The following is an 18,978-nucleotide window of genomic DNA, read 5'->3' as shown; positions in this document are numbered from 1 at the left end:
TGCTCCTGCCACTTTTGAACGTTTAATGGAAAAAGTGTTATCAGGTTTAATTTCTAAAAAATGTTTCGTTTTCTTGGACGATGTAATTGTTTTTGGAAAGAATTTTGAAGAAATGATTTCTAATTTAAAAGCAGTTTTTCTGCGGTTACAATCCGCAAATCTTAAGGTAAATCCAAAGAAATATGAATTTTTAAGGAAAAAGATCAAATACTTGGGTCTTATGATTTCTGCTGAGGGAGTTGCTATAGATCCTGATAAGATTTCTGTTCTTAAAGATTGGCCAATTCCTAAGACACGGAAACAAGTGCGAAGTTTTTTAGGATTTTGCTCGTATTATCGGAAATTTATTAAAGATTTTTCTCTTTTAGCCAAGCCTTTATTTAGATTGACGGAGGAAAATAGAAAATTTTCTTGGTCAACAGAATGTCAGTTGGCATTTCAGGAGTTAAAACGTGTGATGACTTCTTCTCCAATTTTATCTTTTCCTTCTGGAGAAGGTCAATTTATTCTTGACACTGATGCTTCAAATCATGGCATCGGAGCAGTTCTTTCACAGCTTCAGGAAGGAAAAGAGAAAGTTATTGCTTTTTATAGTCGAGTTTTTAGTAAAGTAGAACAGAATTACTGTGTAACTCGTAGGGAACTTCTTGCTGTGGTAGATGCTGTACAATCTTTTCATCATTATTTATATGGAAGGAAGTTTTTAGTAAGAACAGATCATGTTTCTTTACGATGGTTAACTTCATTTAAAAATTTGGAAGGGCAGTTGGCAAGATGGTTAGAACGTTTGCAGCAATATGATTTTGACATTAATTATCGTAGCGGGAAATTACACAAAAATGCAGATTTTCTCTCTCGACGTCCTTGTTTGGAAACTTCTTGTCGTTATTGTTATAAAGTAGAATCACGGGAGGAATCTTTTAAAGAAAATATTATAGGATTTATTTCTCTAGAAAGAGATAATTTACAAGAATGGCGTGATTTTCAGCTTCAGGATTCAGTGTTGGCACAAATTCATCAAGCTAAAGAGATTGATAAAAGGCCTTCTTGGCAGGCTGTTGCTCCTATGGAGATTTCTTCTAAGATTTATTGGTCTCAATGGGAAGCTATAGTTGTTTTAAATGGTGTCTTATATAAAAAATGGGAATCTCCTAATTTATTAAACCATGTTTATCAAATTTTAGTTCTTCGGGAGAAGGTTTCGGAGGTGTTGGAAGAAGCTCATGATTCACCTTCCGGTGGTCATTTTGGAATTAATAAAACTTTACAAAGGATACGTAAACGTTTTTATTGGGCAACTTGCAAGAGAGACGTAGAGGATTGGTGTGCTTCTTGCAAAATTTGTATAGCTAAGAAAGGTCCTTCTGAAAAAGGGAAATCTCCTCTTCAGGTGTATAATGTAGGTGCTCCTTTTGAAAGAATACAAGTTGATATTTTAGGTCCTCTTCCTACCACTCTTAATGGAAATCGGTATGTGCTCGTTGTGCTAGATTGTTTTACCAAATGGCCAGAGGCTATTCCTTTGAAAAATAAAAGAGCAACCACTGTTGCTAAGTTTCTAGTTGAACAAGTATTTTCTCGACATGGAATTCCTTTAGAATTACATACTGATCAAGGAAAGAATTTTGAGTCGCGATTAATTCTTGAGATGTCTCATATTTTAGGAATCAGGAAAACTCGTACTACACCTCTTCATCCTCAGTCAGATGGACAAGTTGAACGTCAACATAGAACAATTTTAAATTATTTGGCGAAATATATTTCTGATAATCAACGAGATTGGGATAAATGGATTTCTTTGTTTCTACTGGCTTTTCGCTCCTCTAAACATGAAGTAACTGGAGTTTCTCCAGCCGAAATGTATCTTGGTCAGGATCTTCGTTTACCTTTAGATCTTCTTCGAGGTCGGCCTCCCTCAGTTAAAGATAAAGAAGAAGAAAAGTACACTATTAAATTAAGGAAAAAACTGGATGAAATTCATCGTTTTGCTAGACGTCGTCTTCAAATTAGGTCTCAAAATACCAAATCTTGGTATGATCAACGTTCTAGACAAGTGACATTTGAACAAGGTCAAAAGGTTTGGTTTTTCAATCCTCGTCGTACAATAGGAAAAGCTCCGAAATTGCAAAGTTCTTGGGAAGGACCTTTTATAATTATAAAGAAACTTAGTGATGTCGTGTTTTGTATAGGCAAATCTTTCAAACATAAAAGAAAAGTGGTTCATGCAGATCGTTTGGCTCCTTTTCGAGAAAGAGATATTAAATAAAATTAAAAGAATCAATACATGTATATACATATACTTGTTTGTTTTCTTTTCCTTTTTCAGAATTTCCCATTCCTCTTTCCTTTTCCGTTTTCCGAGTCGCTGACGTCTTTTTCCACTGAGATCCGTTAAGGACCGCCCTCCTCACGGTTTTTGACCGTGGTTTTTCCGTGAGGCTTTGGGTGAATACCGGGGCGGGGATTAGGGGTGTTCTTTTAAAGAACGTCGGGTCCACGGGTTATACCCCCCCCTTATCCGAAGAAGAAGCTGAAGAGCGGTGAGCTGGGACTTCGAGAGTCACGTCGACAACTTTTCGGCCTGGTAGCTGTTGGGACAAGAGATGGCGTAGTCAAGAGAACCTGAGACAGCAGTCCAGGTTGTGACAAAGGATCGCCAAAGGTGCCCTGGAGCAGCAAAGATGGCGTGAAATTTTGGAGACAGACTTGAAGAAGAGCATCACGAACAACTTTTTCCATGGGATTGTCGGGACGACAATTTTGGAAGAGAAGGGACAGTGTTGTGTCCACACCTTTGGGGAACGTATTGTTCCCACGCTCTTGGGAGAAGACGCTCTGTGAAAAAGGCATATAGAGAGTGTTTGACAGCTGTTATCGTTGTCAAGGAATTTGTTTACTAACAACTGGAATAATAAGAGAGTCGCTCTAGTCCTGTCACGGTGTACGGACGTAAGGCGAATTCGTGCGATTATTTTGGAATTGATTGAGATCCGTTTTTCTAGGCTGTAAATAAAGCTTTTCTCGTTTAGTATATCTCGAGTTATTTCTTTCACGCGCGGGCACAACAATATAATTGCAAATACCGATTTATTTTTACGGCTATACAATGTATTACAATTACTGCTAATTAAAATTTGTACTTTTCACTAAAATAGTACAAATTTATACATAAATTTATTAAAAATTATTTATTATTAATGTTATTCATTTAATTGAAGAAGTTATTAATATTGAATAAATGTTGGTAGATTTGTGTACAAAGTTATATATTTAACTAAAAATAATTGTTTTATCAGTTTTTAATTGTTTGGGGTGGAAAAGGGTAATTGAAGATATAATTATTTGTAACAATATGTAAATCAATTAATGTTTTTACCAAAATCTTCATAGTACAATATACTATCCCAGTTAACAATTTGTCCGCAGACTGTTGACAGATTGGCGGCAGATTCGCGCAGAATCTGTCGACAAATCCATAGACATCTGTGTCCGCATTTGACTTATGTTCTGCCGACAGAGTCTGCTAATAGAATTTAACGGCAGATTGACGGCAGAAAGTACACAGAGCCTGCGCACATAACCTGACAGCAGATTGACAGCAGAAAACGCGCAGATTCTGCGCACATAACCTGACAGCAGTTTGACGGCTAAAAACAAGCAAAACCTGTTCGTTAATAGCGCATTTAAACAGCTATTTAAATGGTCCCTGACCTATACCAATATTGATAATATTTATGTCTTTAATGTAAACCCTGACTGCACCGCATGTGGCACATCGCTACAACGTAATGACGTCATAGCGACGTGCTTGCCACGTCTGCGCAGGGAAGAGAAAGAAACTGTAATGCAGTGAAAAAAATTTTATTTTTATTATAAAAGTACATAACATAATATATGTAAAGTGAAATTAATTATAATTTCAAATGCAATTTTATTTGTGCTTCCATCGCTGACTCAGCAACTGTAGATCAGCAGTGAATATTTCCTGTCTGCACGGACGTGGCAAGCACGTTGCTATGACGTTATTACGTTGTAGTGACGTGCTTGCCACGTACGGTGCAGTCAGGGTTGAGACGTTGCTTAGATTGTCCTTGTCACCATTGTTTGGCTCTAATGATCCATTTTTGTAAGCAAAGATTTCAATTAATTTTTCATATGTTGATATAAAATATCACGGATAAAATATCACGTTGCACTGAAAAGTGCAGATTTATGTAACACGTAATGTGGTTGCGTGCCAATAGAAATTGGCACTTACAAGTGCCGATTGTTTTTTCATTGCGCAGAGGCTTCCCAGTTTGAGCAAATTGGGTCCCAGCAAACGCAGTATAACTGTTATATAACTATTATAATTTTTTATTCAACATTTATACTGAATAAAAGATTATAAGTAAGTTTTATAACTGTAACTTTGTGTTTGCTGGGATGGCACTAAAAAGTGCCGATTTGTCAATACCACCTCTTTTCTCTTTCTTTCCCTCTCCGTTCACCCGCTCATCCTATTCCTGTCCGTGGCTGTCCTTGCTTATCCTCGGTCCATTGGTCCTCCACAGGCATTGGCCACGTTTACACCGTATACTTAGGCCGCGGCCTATACCTCAAATTCGACCTTAAGGGCCAGAGCACAGACTTCTGCATAACGCATAATACACAACACATAAGAGAATCAACCAATCAGAGTTCTTAATTTCTGTCCTGAGGAGGGAAATGAAGAACTCTGATTGGTTGATTCTCTTATGCGTTGTGTATTATGCGTTATGCAGAAGTTTGTGCTCTGACCCTTAAGGTCGAATTTGGGATATAGGCCGCGGCCTAAGTATACGGTGTAAACGTGGCCATTATCTCCAAATGCGATGATGGCTCATCCAGAGCTGCCAGATTCGCTGCATTGCCACCAAGCCCGCTCACATGGAAGGGGAACGTATGCACGTGTTGAGCCGTGTCCGTGTGCACTCGGCGTTCGGCAAGCTTCGGGTAGTAGAGAAGGAAAGCGCTATCTGCGTGATCTCTTTCTTAGTATCACACACACACATACTCTCTCCCCCCCCTCTCTCTCTCATATTCTCTGTCTCACACACACTCTCTCACTCCCTCTCTCTGCCTCACTCTCTCACGCTCAAACTCTTTTTCTCTCTGTCTCACACCTTCTTTCTCATTCTCTCTCTCTCACCCACTCCCTTTCTCACATTCTCTCTCTCACTCTCTCTCTCTCTCCATCTCATTCTCTTTCTCCATCTCATTCTCTCTCTCTCTCTCTCTCTCTCTCTCTCTCTCTCATTCTCCCTCTCATTCTTTCTCTCACACACACTCTCTCTCACACTCTCTCTTTCTCTCCCACACTCCAGGCATTGAAGATAGTGAAGTGAACATTCCAGGTTATAATATTGTTAGATGTGACGCGGAAAATAGAAATACGGGAGGAGTAATGTTATACATCAGAGACGATATTAAACATGAGGTAATATTAGAAGAAAAAATAATAGCAAATTATTGGTGTACAGCAATAGAAGTAAAAGATACTACGTACAAAGGGGTGATAATGGTGGTGTACCACTCACCCAGTGCTTCAGATGGAGACTTCATAAGATTTCTAGAGGATATAGTGGAACTACTAGCTGTGAGAGATCAATGCATAGTTATAGGGGACTTTAATACAGATTTAATGACAGATTCGTATTATGCAAAGAAATTAAAAACGGGAATGGTTTTGGCATGAAACAATACGTCGATAAGCTAACGAGAGTTACGAAAGATAGTCGAACAATGATTGATTTAGTTTTTGCTAATCAGAAGATAAATTGTAAAGTATATGATACACCTAAGATAACTGACCATTCGTGGCTATGCGTTGAGCTTAATATAAATATCAATGGGGATAAGTATAAGGAAGTTATAGGTAGAGACTTTAGTAAATTTCATGTAGACAAATTCCTAGAAACAGTAGAAAGAGGACTTGAACTAAGACAAGAATTAAATGTAAATGAAAGAGCTAAAAAATTTGTTCAAAATATAGTAAATGCATTAGATATTATAGCACCAAAGAAAAAGTTTATAATTCCAAAAATATGGGAAGGGAAAAAATGGTTTTCAGATGACATAAGAATAGCGTCGAAAGTAAGAGATAAAGCATATAAGAAAGCGATATACACAGGAGATGAGCAAGATTGGCAGCAATTTAAGATTGAAAGAAATACAGTTGTTAAATTAGTAAGGAAAAATAAGAAAGAATATTATGAGAATATGATAGATAATAATAGACATGATTCTGTATTGATGTGGAAAACTCTAAAAGAAGTAATAAGGGGAAAAACTACAGGGACAAAAGAAGTAAAGGAGGTAGATTTTGAAATGTTAGAGAGTAAGGAAGAACGCAATTTAGCGGATATGTTTAATTTATTTTATATACAGAGTATTAATGATATACTTGTATCCATAGAAGTAAATGATAATAAGAGTCAAAAAGAAACTATTTATGTCATAGAAAATAAAGGAATTATAGAGAATTTTGAATTGATAAATGTGCTAAAGTTAGAAAGTACTGTTATGGGCTTGCCAAATAAGAAAGGAACGGAAGAAGGAATAAGTAGCGGCATACTAAAAATAAGTTTTCACGCGATTAAGGACGAATTCTTGTCATTATTAAATGAATCGTTGAGAAATGGTGTATGTCCAGAGGGATGGAAAACATCCACAATAATACCAATTCCAAAAGTGCAAAAACCAATGAAAGCAAGTGAATATAGACCAATTAATATATTGCCAATTTATGAAAAAGTATTAGAGTTAATAGTAAAAGAACAACTTGAAATATATAAAGTAATAATTTAGAAAGTAATAATATTATTACAGAGCAACAATCGGGTTTTAGAAAACAACATTCACATGTGAAACAGCAATCCAATCTGTCATAGATGATTGGAAATTGTCAATTAGCAAAGGTGAAATTGTAGGTGTGATATTTTTGGATTTCAAACGTGCATTCGAAACTATAGATAGGAAGCGACTACTGGGAAAATTACACCAATATGGAATAAGAGGAACAGTATTAGAATGGTTGCGATCGTATTTAAATAAGATCGCAACAAGTTAGATTTAATAATAAATGGTCAAAGTGTATTAGGACAAAGTATGGAGTTCCACAGGGATCTGTATTGGGACCCTTATTATTTACCGTATATATAAATGACATAGTAAATATTAGTTCGGAGGAGTGTAGTATAAAAATGTTTGCAGATGATACGTTAATATATATAAAAGGAGGGAGTAGTGAAGAAGTGGAACGAAAATTAAATATAGCATTACCTTTAGTAGAGAAATGGATGAATGTAAATGAATTGAAAATGAATGCGTCTAAAACAAAATATATGTTAATTAAAAGTGTAAGAAAAGAATTGAAGAGAAATACTGTATTAAAATGTCTAGACGGTACTGTGATTGAAAGAGTGGAAAAGATGAAGTATCTTGGTGTAATTATAGATAGTAAACTCCGATTTGAAGATCATTGCGATTACATGATAAAGAAAATAGGGAAAAAAATAAGCTTCTTAAATAGAATTGATAACGATATTTCGGGTAATGCTAGATGCATGGTTTATAAATCAATTATAGCACCACACTTTGAATATTGTGCAACAATACAAACGGGTATGAGTGAAACTCAGCTGACAAAACTGCAAGTAGTGCAAAACCGTGCCATGCGGGTCATATTGCAATGTGACAGACATACCAAAATAGATAGAATGCTGCAAGCACTACAATTTATGTCCATAAGGCAAAGATTACGTTACAACGTATGTATTTTCATCTTTAAAATAATAAAAGGGATGTTGCCGCAGGATCCTAGAAATAGGTTAGAGATAGTAGGAGATGCGAACGAGAGGCAAAGTAGACAAAGTGAAAATATTGTAATACCACATCGAAATACAAGAAGTACGCAAAAGTGTTTGTTTTATGAAGGAGAAAATTGTATAATGCTTTGCCGAGGGATATAAAGCGATGTGAGAGGCTAGTAGCATTTAAGTGTATGTTAAAAAATTATATTATATCTTCTATACCTAGATAGTAAGAAACTTAATGTATAACTAATAGCTGAGAAAGCTAAATAAAGATCATTCTCTCTCTCTCTCCTCTCTCTCTCTCCTCTCCATCTCTCTCCTCTCTCTCCTCTCTCTCTCTCCTCTCTCTCTCTCTCCTCTCCATCTCTCTCCTCTCTCTTCTCTCTCTCTACTCTCTCCTTTCTCTCTCTCTCCTCTCTCTCTCTCTCTCTCCTCACTCTCTCTCCTCTCTCTCTCTCTCTCACTCTCTCTCTCTCTCCTCTCTCTCCTCTCTCTCTCCTCTCTCTCCTTTCTCTCTTCTCTCTCTCCTCTCTCTCTCCTCTTTCTCTCTCTCTCCTCTCTCTCTCTCTCTCCTTTCTCTCTCCTTTCTCTCCCCCTCTCTCATCTCCCCTCCATCTCCCTATCTCCTTCCCTCCTCCTCCCTCTCTCCCCCACTCTCTCCCTCCGTCCCTCCCTCTCTCTCCCTCTCCCACTCTCTCCCTCTCTCCCTCCCCCTCTCTCCCTCCCACACTCTCTCTCTCTCTTTCTCTCCCACACTCTTTCTCTCCCTCTCTCACCCCCTCTGCCTTTCTCTCTCACTCTCTCTCTCTCACTCTCCCTCCCTCTCTCTCTCGTACTCTCTCTCTCTCTCTCCCTCTCCCTCCCTCTCCCTCTATCTCATTCTCCCTCCTTCGCACTCTCTCTCACACACTGTCTCTCTCTCACATTCTCTCTCTCTCACACACTCTCTCACACTCTCACACAATGTCTCTCCCACAATCTCTCTCTCTCTCTCTCTCATACTCTCTTTCTCACACACACCCTTTCTCTTACACTTTCCCTCCCTCACTCTCTCTCTCTCTCTCTCTCTCTCTCTTTCTCTCACTCTCACACACACACACACACACTCTCTCTCACTCACTCTCTCTCTTTCTCTCTCACACTCGCACAACCTCTCTCTTACACTCTCCTCTTTCTCTCTCTCTCTCGTTATATTTATTACCATTACCCGATAAAGAAGAAAAAATATATTATACCTTATTATTTTATGTTATAAAATTGTTAACCTGATATAACCCCATTATAACTCCTTTCGTACAAACTGTCATTCAGCTATCATTCGCTGCGATGACAGCTGCGAGCGACACGAATGCAGCCATGACCGATCGAGACGATTGAGACAGTCGACACGGCCAATCAACATCGCGGAAAAGAGGCTTCAACGATTCGATAAGAAATACATTCACGATAACACGCACTTTTTTAGATAGGATAGGATCCTCTTTTCAATACAAACAGCAATAAAAGTTCTTGTTTCCTCTGCAGTCCAATTAGAGCCTTTTCCGTTTCTTTTCACAGTTATTGAATAAAATATTTTTGAGGTTAATTTATACCTTGAAGTTCTATTTATATTACTTTAATTAGCAAAGACATTATTACTTACGAACTTTCATCTTGTTGAGAACCGCCGCTGCATGACATTTTATGTATTTGTTTTTCTTTATGGATAAACAAATCTTTATACACTATGGCGTACCGCCAGCGGCCCTGAGCCGCAGAGTAAGCGCTGCGTCCCTGCGTACGCACGGCAGACGCGCGTGATAACGCGCGCCCCGGCACGCGCCACGGCACGCAAGTCTACCGCGTCGCACACACAGTACGCGTGATTAACTCACGTGCCGCAAGGATCAGACGATAGGTGTCGGACGAAGACACGAATCGCGATTTCAATAATCAGCATGGATAATGATATAAAGAGCACTACGGCGAGCAGGATCACCATTCCATTTCCAGCGCTTGAGAGATACTCGAGACGATCGCTTGGAATTTTGGCGAATACGCTAGCTTTGCCTTCTTGAGGAGAGCAAGCTATTTTTGTGAGAGCACATGCTACGGAAGCGTACCCGGCCGTTGCCGCCGACCACACCACTCCGTAGGACTGTTATAGGGTGGTCACACCCCGGTTAGTCGCTGCACTGCCATTAGCCGGACTCGTCTCCCGATAGCTCAGGTAACGGGGCCACAGCGAACAAGTAAGCGCCCGCTTGACAGCCTAGCAGCAGCGGTCGTCAGAGCTCCAGACGCAGCAACACGCACGGCGGATGCCCGAACGCCAGCAGCAGCAACCCGAGTGGCAGTCGTCGTATCCGCCAAGCCAGCCGCCACCGCAAGATCACCTCGCCACGCGGAGACGCCGATCAGCCCAGGAGGGGACTACTCCGAACCTCGCAGCGAAGTCAGCCTTCGTACCTGGCGATTAGGACCGAGCGAGCACTCACTTGTCCACCGGCGCATTATTTGGTAACGGAAGACCAGCGTCTCGAGCGGCGGCAAACCTCTCCTAGACTACGGAGTTTACCGCCTAGCCTGTGGGGACGCAAAGTAGCGAACGCCGCTACGCAGACAACTCCTCCGGCCTGAGTGTGTAGGGGTACCTCGCCAGGAACTTCGACAGGACACACACAACGTTGGAGCGACTCGAGCGACCAGGAGCATTTGCCGGAACTCCCGTGCTACGGGCCTATCTTGGTGACTTTAACGCAGCCACACCTCGCATACCGCGAACGTTATTATAAATAATGTAAATAATAAAGCGATATAAAGATAATAAACGACTGTACTCCTCCTAATCACTAAGTAGTAGGCTAATATAATCCTACACACACCAATATCAACTTTTATGCTCAAACTTTAGGTCGAGTTTTTAAGTCGTGTTGCATGTTTATACCAAAAAAGCAGCAATGGAATTACGTAAAATGATAGACGAAGAAATAGAAAGAAATTTCCTGTCTATATAAAGAAAGTAACTATGTAAGTAGAATCGTGCATCATTGGGCTGTTTCGGTTGTCATCCGAAGTGCTGGAAATAGAAAGACCTTCATAGGTCTTTCTATATCTATTTCCTAACCTTTACGAGGCAGTTTATATAATGACGTGTGTACGTTCTCTAGTTTTAGGGTGTCTATGTTCTTGCTAATGTTATTAATGAGTGGTAAAGTGAATGAATTTCATATGAATTTAAAAGAAATTATGGGTAAATATTATTTCATATTATATTGAATATATATATCTTACCATACACACACACAAAATTACTTAATTAAATTAAATTCATATTTAAACCACCTTGTATTTGTTCCATTTGTTATTTTAATCAATAATGAAATAAAATATGAAAATTATATTAAAATCTTATCAGCCCAATGAGCAAAATGAGTGCAAATTGAGCGCAAATTGGCAGCAAATTCGACCAAAACTTGATGCCAAAACCATATGCAACTGTGTCCTCTTTAGGATTGTGTTTTGACGTCAAGGCTTGATGCGGGGCAACTTGCAGTAAATTTGCAGCAAAAACAATGCAAGTTTTGCTGCGCATAACTTAACACCAAATAGGCACCAAACACTGAGCAACACTTGCGCACAAGACACGAAAGCAAATTGGCAGCAAATCCGCAGCAAGTCTTGCACTCAATCAGCTGATCGAGATGGTGGCGATGTACGTTGGGTTTTAAACCTATACAGGGTCCTAACCTATACAGGGTGCACGATTTATCTGAAGACATTGAAATATCTCGAGAACTATGCATTGGATAAAAAAAAGTGGTTAATGAAAGTTGTTAGTCTCGAAGGGGGACATCCAATGATACCAAACTCGACCTCCCACCCCATCCCCTGGGGGTGGAGGTTGGGCGCAACTTTGAAATCTTAAATGGAAACCCCCATTTTTTATTGCAGATATGGATTCTACGCCACAAAATACATAAATTTTGTCCGAAACTTTTTTTTTGATTCGTGATAGATGGCGCTGTAATCGCAAAAAATTATATTTTCCGCAATTCTCCAGAAATGATCATTGGATTGAGAAATAAAAAATACCTGTCCAATATTTTTAAAGAACATAATAAAAATTATTCCCCCTCCCATCCTTTCGGGGTAGGGTGGGTGGTAACGTTTAAATCTGCATGACGGTTGCCCAGCGTATAACTCAATAGCAGCACGGGAAGTATTAGACCGTGATTACAATGGTCGGTAGATTGGCAGAGGTGGCCCGATTAATTGGCCTGCTAGGTCGCCTGATTTGACATCGCCGGATTTCTTTCTGTGGGGTTACCTAAAAGATAAGGTTTATCAACAAGTGCCAACAACTCGTGAAAACATGGTAGAACGCATAAGAAACGCTTGCGCTAAAACTCCCGCAGATATGCTTCTATCCTGTGTACAGACATTTGAAAAAAGGATCAATAAGTGTATTGAAGTTGAAGGTAAAAATTTCGAACACTTACTCTAATTAATTGAACAGTGAGAGGCAAGGGGACTCACATTAAAAAAGCACCCCGATCTGTGAGAGGCAAGGGGACTCACATTAAAAAAGCACCCGAAGGGAACATAAAACTACTACGTCCTCGTCGTTGTTCCTATGTAACGCTAAAAGTAGTTTTTCGGAAAAATTCAACGCTATCTATCACGAATGAAAAAAATTGTTTCAATAAAAGTTTCACGTACAATCTAATTCTGCAATGAAAAATGTGGGTCCCCATTTGAGATTTGAACGTTATCACCCACCCTACTTCGAGAGGATGGGAGAGGGAATAACTTTTATTATGTTCTTTAAAAATATTGAACAGGTATTTTTTATTTCTCAATCCAATGATCATTTCTAGAGAATTGCGGAAAATATAATTTTTTGCGATTACAGCGCCATCTGTCACGAATAAAAAAAAAAGTTTCGGACAAAATTTACGTATTTTGTAGCGTAGAATCCGTATCTGCAATAAAAAATGGAGGTTTCCATTTAAGATTTCAAAGTTGCCCCCAACCCCTACCCCCAGGGGGTGGGGTGGGAGGTCGAGTTTGGTATCATTGGATGTCCCCCTTCGAGACTAACAACTTTCATTAACCACTTTTTTTTATCCAATGCATAGTTCTCGAGATATTTCAATGTCTTCAGATAAATCGTGCACCCTGTATATTGCTAAATTTTAATTACAATTCTGCATTTAAAAAAGGAAAGGTGTATATAGAAATAAATATTTAACAAAACAGACTGTGTAATTTATTATATAAATATATATACGTATAAGATCACGATATTCGTAATTATCGTTATTTACATGTAAACGAAAGGTGAGAAATGAAATATATGCGGACATATTGACTTGTGTATTCTATATAATTTCTATATAAATATTTTACAACTATAGGTACTATTCTGAATTTTGAAATTTTGACTATAAATTCATAATCAGAAATTCTAAAAACCTTTAGTAAGACGTGAATTAGACGCAGATTATTTCTAGAAAAAAGTCAGACACGAAAGGGTTAATTCACATTGTATAAGTTTATGTTATGACTACGAAAGAAATATTAGTATACAAAACTATTCAGAATTCTTATTTTTACTTTCCACTACAGAAACGAGCTAACACGCGCACGGTAATCGTTACATACTACAAGAACTTACGAGAAAAGATTACAAAAAAAGTATCAAAACTTGCGACCAATTTTTCACGCGTCAAGAGAATACTTAGAAGGAAAGATCTCTTTCCCATTTCTTCGCGAGAAGTTTACGACATCGCGTTCTAAATTAATGTTCGCTCAAATATTTTCAGCTAAGAGTCCCGTCTTTTCGGGACTGACGACGATACGGTCCGCCGGCGGAGATGCTGCGCAAACAGTGCGACGCCTAGCGATTTGAAACCCGCATACGCCAAAAACTATTCCCATTGGGCGACCCAACCAGATACACGCAAATCGTCTTCCACAGTTTCGATAAGGACGGTGATGATTTCATCAGCTTCAGCGATCTTCGTCTTTCACAGCATCGATCGTGAACGGCATGGTCGATCAGCTCTCTTGGATATTTGGATGAGCAGTAATGATGAGCTGTTAGTAACGGACTGTCTGATTCCAGGTTCATTTTCGAGCGCAACCTAAAAGATTTTTATTTCGTGTCAGTTAAGAAGTTCGGTTTAATTTTTTGTAACTTCTTCGGGCACAGACTGACCACTTTGTACTTTACCTTTTTCTTGCTGTTTAATGATGGCTGTGCAGAGAAAACTTATATATATAATCATTTTTCCTCGGAATAATATTCAAAGTTAAAAAGTGACATTTAAAAATGTTAATATTAGTCGCAATAGAAATTTTGCTTGATTATTGGATATTTATTAAATATTTGATCACTGATACTTATTGAAGTCAGTAATCTCGAAGGTTATAACATGCGAAATACTCTCTGGACCTACTTTTCATTAGATTCTACGATTTTGATGGAGACGGTTGCATCACGAAGCGAGAAATGTTGGTCATAATATCCGCGATTTATGAGATAGTGCAGGACGCGCAGACCATCCAGCCTGCAGTTAACATCCAAGTGGACAAGTTCTTCAAGGAGATGGACATAGACAGAGACGGAATAGTCACCAGGGAGGAATTCATAAGCGGTTGTAAAAATGTATGAGCAATTAATTTCCATAGCGTCTCGCGATACGACATCGTTATTTTAGTGATAATGAATAGTAGAAACGTGTATACATTTTGAAATTTAATAAATATTTTATCTTCTTACAGGACACCATTATATACAACCAGTTGAGTTTATTTAATAAGATTTGGTGACCGAATGAAAAAGTCCTTCAGAGATTAACGAGCAATTTATCCACACACGCGTAAAGCCATTAAAATACTTGTAAAAACTCACCCGATTTCTCCTCTTAAATAGTACATACATTCTCTATGTCATTTATCGTGAGAGTTCCTGCGCAATATGTTACAATCGCAATATCACCGTAAATGATCAGTCCATTTCATTAATATCACATACAAAGGGCTTTCAGAACAGTCTCTTTTGTGAAATGTAAAACATGCAGGCGAGGAAGAACGCGAAGGCCAATGCAAGTAATACTTCATCAGTGACTTCGCATTTACCATATTTTCCTAAGAGCTTTCCCGATTGCACTATCACTTGCTCTTGATGCTCCAGCTCGTTTCTCGTGTTATCAACCTTGTCAGAGGATGTTACTGAAACAACAGCAAAATCGGTAGAATCGTAATAATTATTCTTAAACAGACAATATATAGTGAGACGATAATAATAAATAAGAATTTATCTAACAAAGAGAGAAATTACATGGTGCAGAAGTAATCCTTACGGTGATAACGCTTTTTTTCAGGTGATTCTCAAGATTTGAAAGTCACCTTTGTTTTTTTTAATGGAATGCTGTTTCTGAGTTTATTTTTCGATAACAGTTATTAAAAGAAATACAATCACCTACAATAAAGAATGATTCAAAATCAGTCATGATACAAAAAAACATTTTAATAAATTTTATTACATTTTTAATTAAAACATTTTATTTAAAAAATAACTTAGGAAAAAATGATAAAGGATTTAGATTTTTAAAGCTTAGTTTACTTAGAAAATAAAACTTTACTACTATAAGACAATTGTTTCAGTACCATGTATTTTCTGTTAAATATTTTTCTATTCTCACATCTCATATGTTCAAGATATTCAAGATAGGATAATAGCTGCTTCATTCTGCATGATAGATATCTAATAAATTCAATATTTTTATGAAATAATTCAAAAATATAGTACGTACACAATATGTCCAATATATCAGCACTTCTCTGAGTTGTCTCAGCTAGATGCCTTACGATGCTGAATAATTTGTCTGTGATTTGGCTAGAAGAATCTATCAAACTTTATTTGTCTCGTCGTTTACGAAGAGCATTTTGCCACTCTGGCAAGGAGAGCAGATTCTCCCTAGCTAATTTATCTATTTCTATGATACAAGTGCTAACGACATTAGCCTTGCGAAAGACCACCAAGAACATATTTAATTGATCCTTATAGCTCTCAACGATGGACAACAACTCTTCTTCTTCTCATTTGGTTCGGTTTCAGCAACAGATGCTAATCGCTCTATGGAGGATTCTAACACTGCAATTTTGGTCCTATCTTCGGTATTGAATTCGTCTAATGCTTTCAACAGCCCAGTGCATTGTTATATGTCCTTAACAGAAAATACATAGTGATTTGTTATTTGGCTTATCAGAATATAATTCCTAACATATTATTTATTATTATAAATATGATCCTACTATTTATTATTGTCAAACATGATATTAATTTTCTCTTCTTCTTTCCTTCTTCTTTTTCCAGAATTGATGTTAATCTAAAGTTGAGATTGAGGTTATATCTCATAGTTTATGAGATAGAATCACACATATATATACATATATTTACTTGTATTAAAGCGTTCACTTGAAGATGATCCTTCACAATATCCTGACGTATCAGTTCTGCTATGTAATTCTCGAATCCATTTATGTGTAAATTATTTACTCCTACGTGTCACTCCTCTCTGCATGCTACAACTGACAACCAGGGGGTTCAAACTCGCCTCTTGTGAGAAGGGGACACTATTTTCAGCGCCGCCTGGAGCACCAGCCCGGAAGTAACGAACTAAGGAACGAGTGGTGGGGAGGTTGCCGCCATATTTAAATCACACCGCGCGCGTGTGGTACATACTTAGATATTAAAATTAAATTTATAAGTTCCTGAGCGATATTGTAAAGTTTAAATGTTATTTACGTTTCTTAAGACTACGTAAAAAATGTTTCACACATTTAAAATAGTTTTCATTTATAATCTTAAGTACAGTAAATAACAGTTAAACTTAATAACATCGCTCAGAAACTTATCACTTTGTTATTAATTTGTGCAAACAATATTATTGGGAGGATTATAATATATATATATGTTAATATTATATTATTAAAATATATTACAATGCACACAAAGATATTTATCAATGTATACATTTGTACATTTAATTACATTAAAATAGAACATAATTACATATTACTTTTATTAGTTTTTTGTTGCACAAAAATTAAAATATAACAAAATATATATAACAGGTAAATATAATAAGTAAACTATTTGAAAAAAAGTAGTAAAAATAATAATATAATGTTGAATCGTGTTACATATGTAACTTATCTAATATTTTCCTTTGTACACCTGTAACACATAAAAAAGAGACTATATTTAAAACATATGCATTTATTTACATATATATATATAAATGCACAAACATATATCAAATAAATTTCAAAATTAATAAAATATACCTGCGTAGCATTTAAGGTCATTATGTCACAAGCATTTATGTCACAATGAAGTCATATTAACATTATATTATGTGAATGTCCGCATTATCACAGACATGATGTCAGTGACATTACTATGAGGTGAAATTCCCAGTTGAATAACAGTGATGTCACAGTGATATCATGCCTGTGATAATGCGAACATTCACACGTCATTATAATGTGACTTCATTGTGACATAATGATCTTGAATGCTACAGAGGTATATACGTAAGCATAGTTTGAAAAGTTATCGACCTGACATATACATGGCATTAGAAACTGTCAAACTATAATTGTATTGGAAAATGGCATCCCTGATATAAACCCATGTAAAATTTTATTCGATTTGTCAAGTCATTCGAGTAGCAGCATCAGTTGAAAAAGCTTTGTGCAAGATAGGTGCCACATTTGCTAACAATGGACCAAAAACGCATTCGAATGCGTATTTCTCAAGCGTGTTTGGATCATTTTAAGCAAAATAAAATGGATATCAAGCGTTGTTTCATAACTGTTGATGAAACTTGGATCCATCACTATACACCAGAGCGAAAAGGACCTTCCGGAATCACACTTTAATGATGGTATTGAATTATTGGAAAAACGTTGGAATAAATGTATTGAAGTTTCAGGAGATTATATTGAAAAATAAAATATTTCACGGCAAAACAAATTTTCTTTTATTGTTAGGCCGAGAACTTTTCAGACTGCCCTTGTATATATATATATATATATATATATTAAGAAAAGGAAAGCGAGAGAGAGAAAGAGGAAGAAAGAACAAAATAAACAAGCATATAGAAATATATATGCACACTTACCAATCAGGTCTGTTCTTTTTATTGCTGCAAGCCATATTTCTGTTCGTTGCACATCTTTTGGAAATTGGTGCCTTGGAATATTTTTATTTGATGTGCAATTGGACACACAACATTTATGCACCATATTTCTATAAATGTAGCTAAAATTTTAATTGTATTATAACTATGACTATAACTAATAACTATAATAAATTATATAATAAATTGAAATCTAATATATATTATAATATCTAATATAATAAATAATATATAAACTAATAATATATAATATAATATCTAATATAATAAGGATATATAAAATATTGTAATAACTATATATATGTAATGCAATCACTATTATTTACTAATAATAATTAAACACTATAATAATTAAACACTATAAATCACTTAAACACTATCAATTAAACATTTATACACTATAAATCACTTATACACTTAAACACTGTAATTTACTATACAACTAAAAATGAAAAAAAACACGTTATAATATATTATAGAATATTCACTACATAAACACTAATAGCACTGAAAAATTTGCGTTTAGCGTTAATTGCACTATGCTGTATTGAATTGTTTAACCATTAACGGTCAAGGCAAAACAAATCAAAATCAACTTGTGGACAAGGGGAAGAGAGAGGAAAAGAGAGGGATCGACTGTGCTGCCGCCTGGAGCACCGACCACTGAACTGAACTTTCGGAGTCAAAAAATACGGGGAGTTTGAACCCCCTGCTGACAACTGACAACAAAACTCTGGGGCTCAATTATTTGGTCTGTTCTTTTCAGCTGCACTGCGGTCACTGCGGAACTAGTGCAATAAGTTAGAATGAGACAACTATATTTTTTCTCACTTTAACTTATTGCACCAGTTCAGTAGTGCAGCTAAAAAAAACAGACCACTTGAAAGCGTATGAGATATGTCGCATGCGAGAATTGTCGCATGACATCTGGGACTCGATTTCTGACG

At 36.9% G+C, this 18,978-nt stretch overlaps 1 protein-coding gene across 1 annotated transcript; it reads right to left on the bottom strand.

Moving 5' to 3' along the window:
• Window positions 1-13,352: 13,352 nt before the first annotated feature.
• LOC112589027 (uncharacterized) lies at window positions 13,353-18,048 on the bottom strand. The gene is made up of 5 exons (XM_025300731.1): window positions 18,014-18,048; window positions 15,638-15,738; window positions 14,961-15,053; window positions 14,279-14,417; window positions 13,353-13,963 (listed from the first exon to the last, which is right to left on the bottom strand). The coding sequence occupies exons 1-5, from the start codon at window positions 18,046-18,048 to the stop codon at window positions 13,717-13,719; spliced, it is 615 nt and encodes a 204-aa protein (XP_025156516.1). The 3' UTR covers window positions 13,353-13,716.
• Between the last annotated feature and the right edge of the window lie 930 nt (window positions 18,049-18,978).

This window comes from Harpegnathos saltator, unplaced genomic scaffold (assembly GCF_003227715.2).
Source record: "Harpegnathos saltator strain DR-91 unplaced genomic scaffold, Hsal_v8.6 scaffold110, whole genome shotgun sequence".
Lineage (NCBI taxonomy): Eukaryota > Metazoa > Arthropoda > Insecta > Hymenoptera > Formicidae > Harpegnathos > Harpegnathos saltator.
The sequence above is the reverse complement of the archived record's forward strand: the minus strand, read 5'-3'. Positions and strand labels throughout refer to the sequence as shown.

Bases quoted from the DNA above. Each gene is read 5' to 3' on its own strand.
- LOC112589027 (XM_025300731.1), bottom strand. From the start codon at position 18,048: ATGGCTTGCAGCAATAAAAAGAACAGACCTGATTG. The intron at 15,054-15,637 runs GTACGTACTATA...CTGTTGTTTCAG, and splicing joins TGATATATTGGACATATTGT to TAACATCCTCTGACAAGGTT. The intron at 13,964-14,278 runs GTAGGTCCAGAG...AAAATCTTTTAG, and splicing joins ATCGTAGAATCTAATGAAAA to GTTGCGCTCGAAAATGAACC.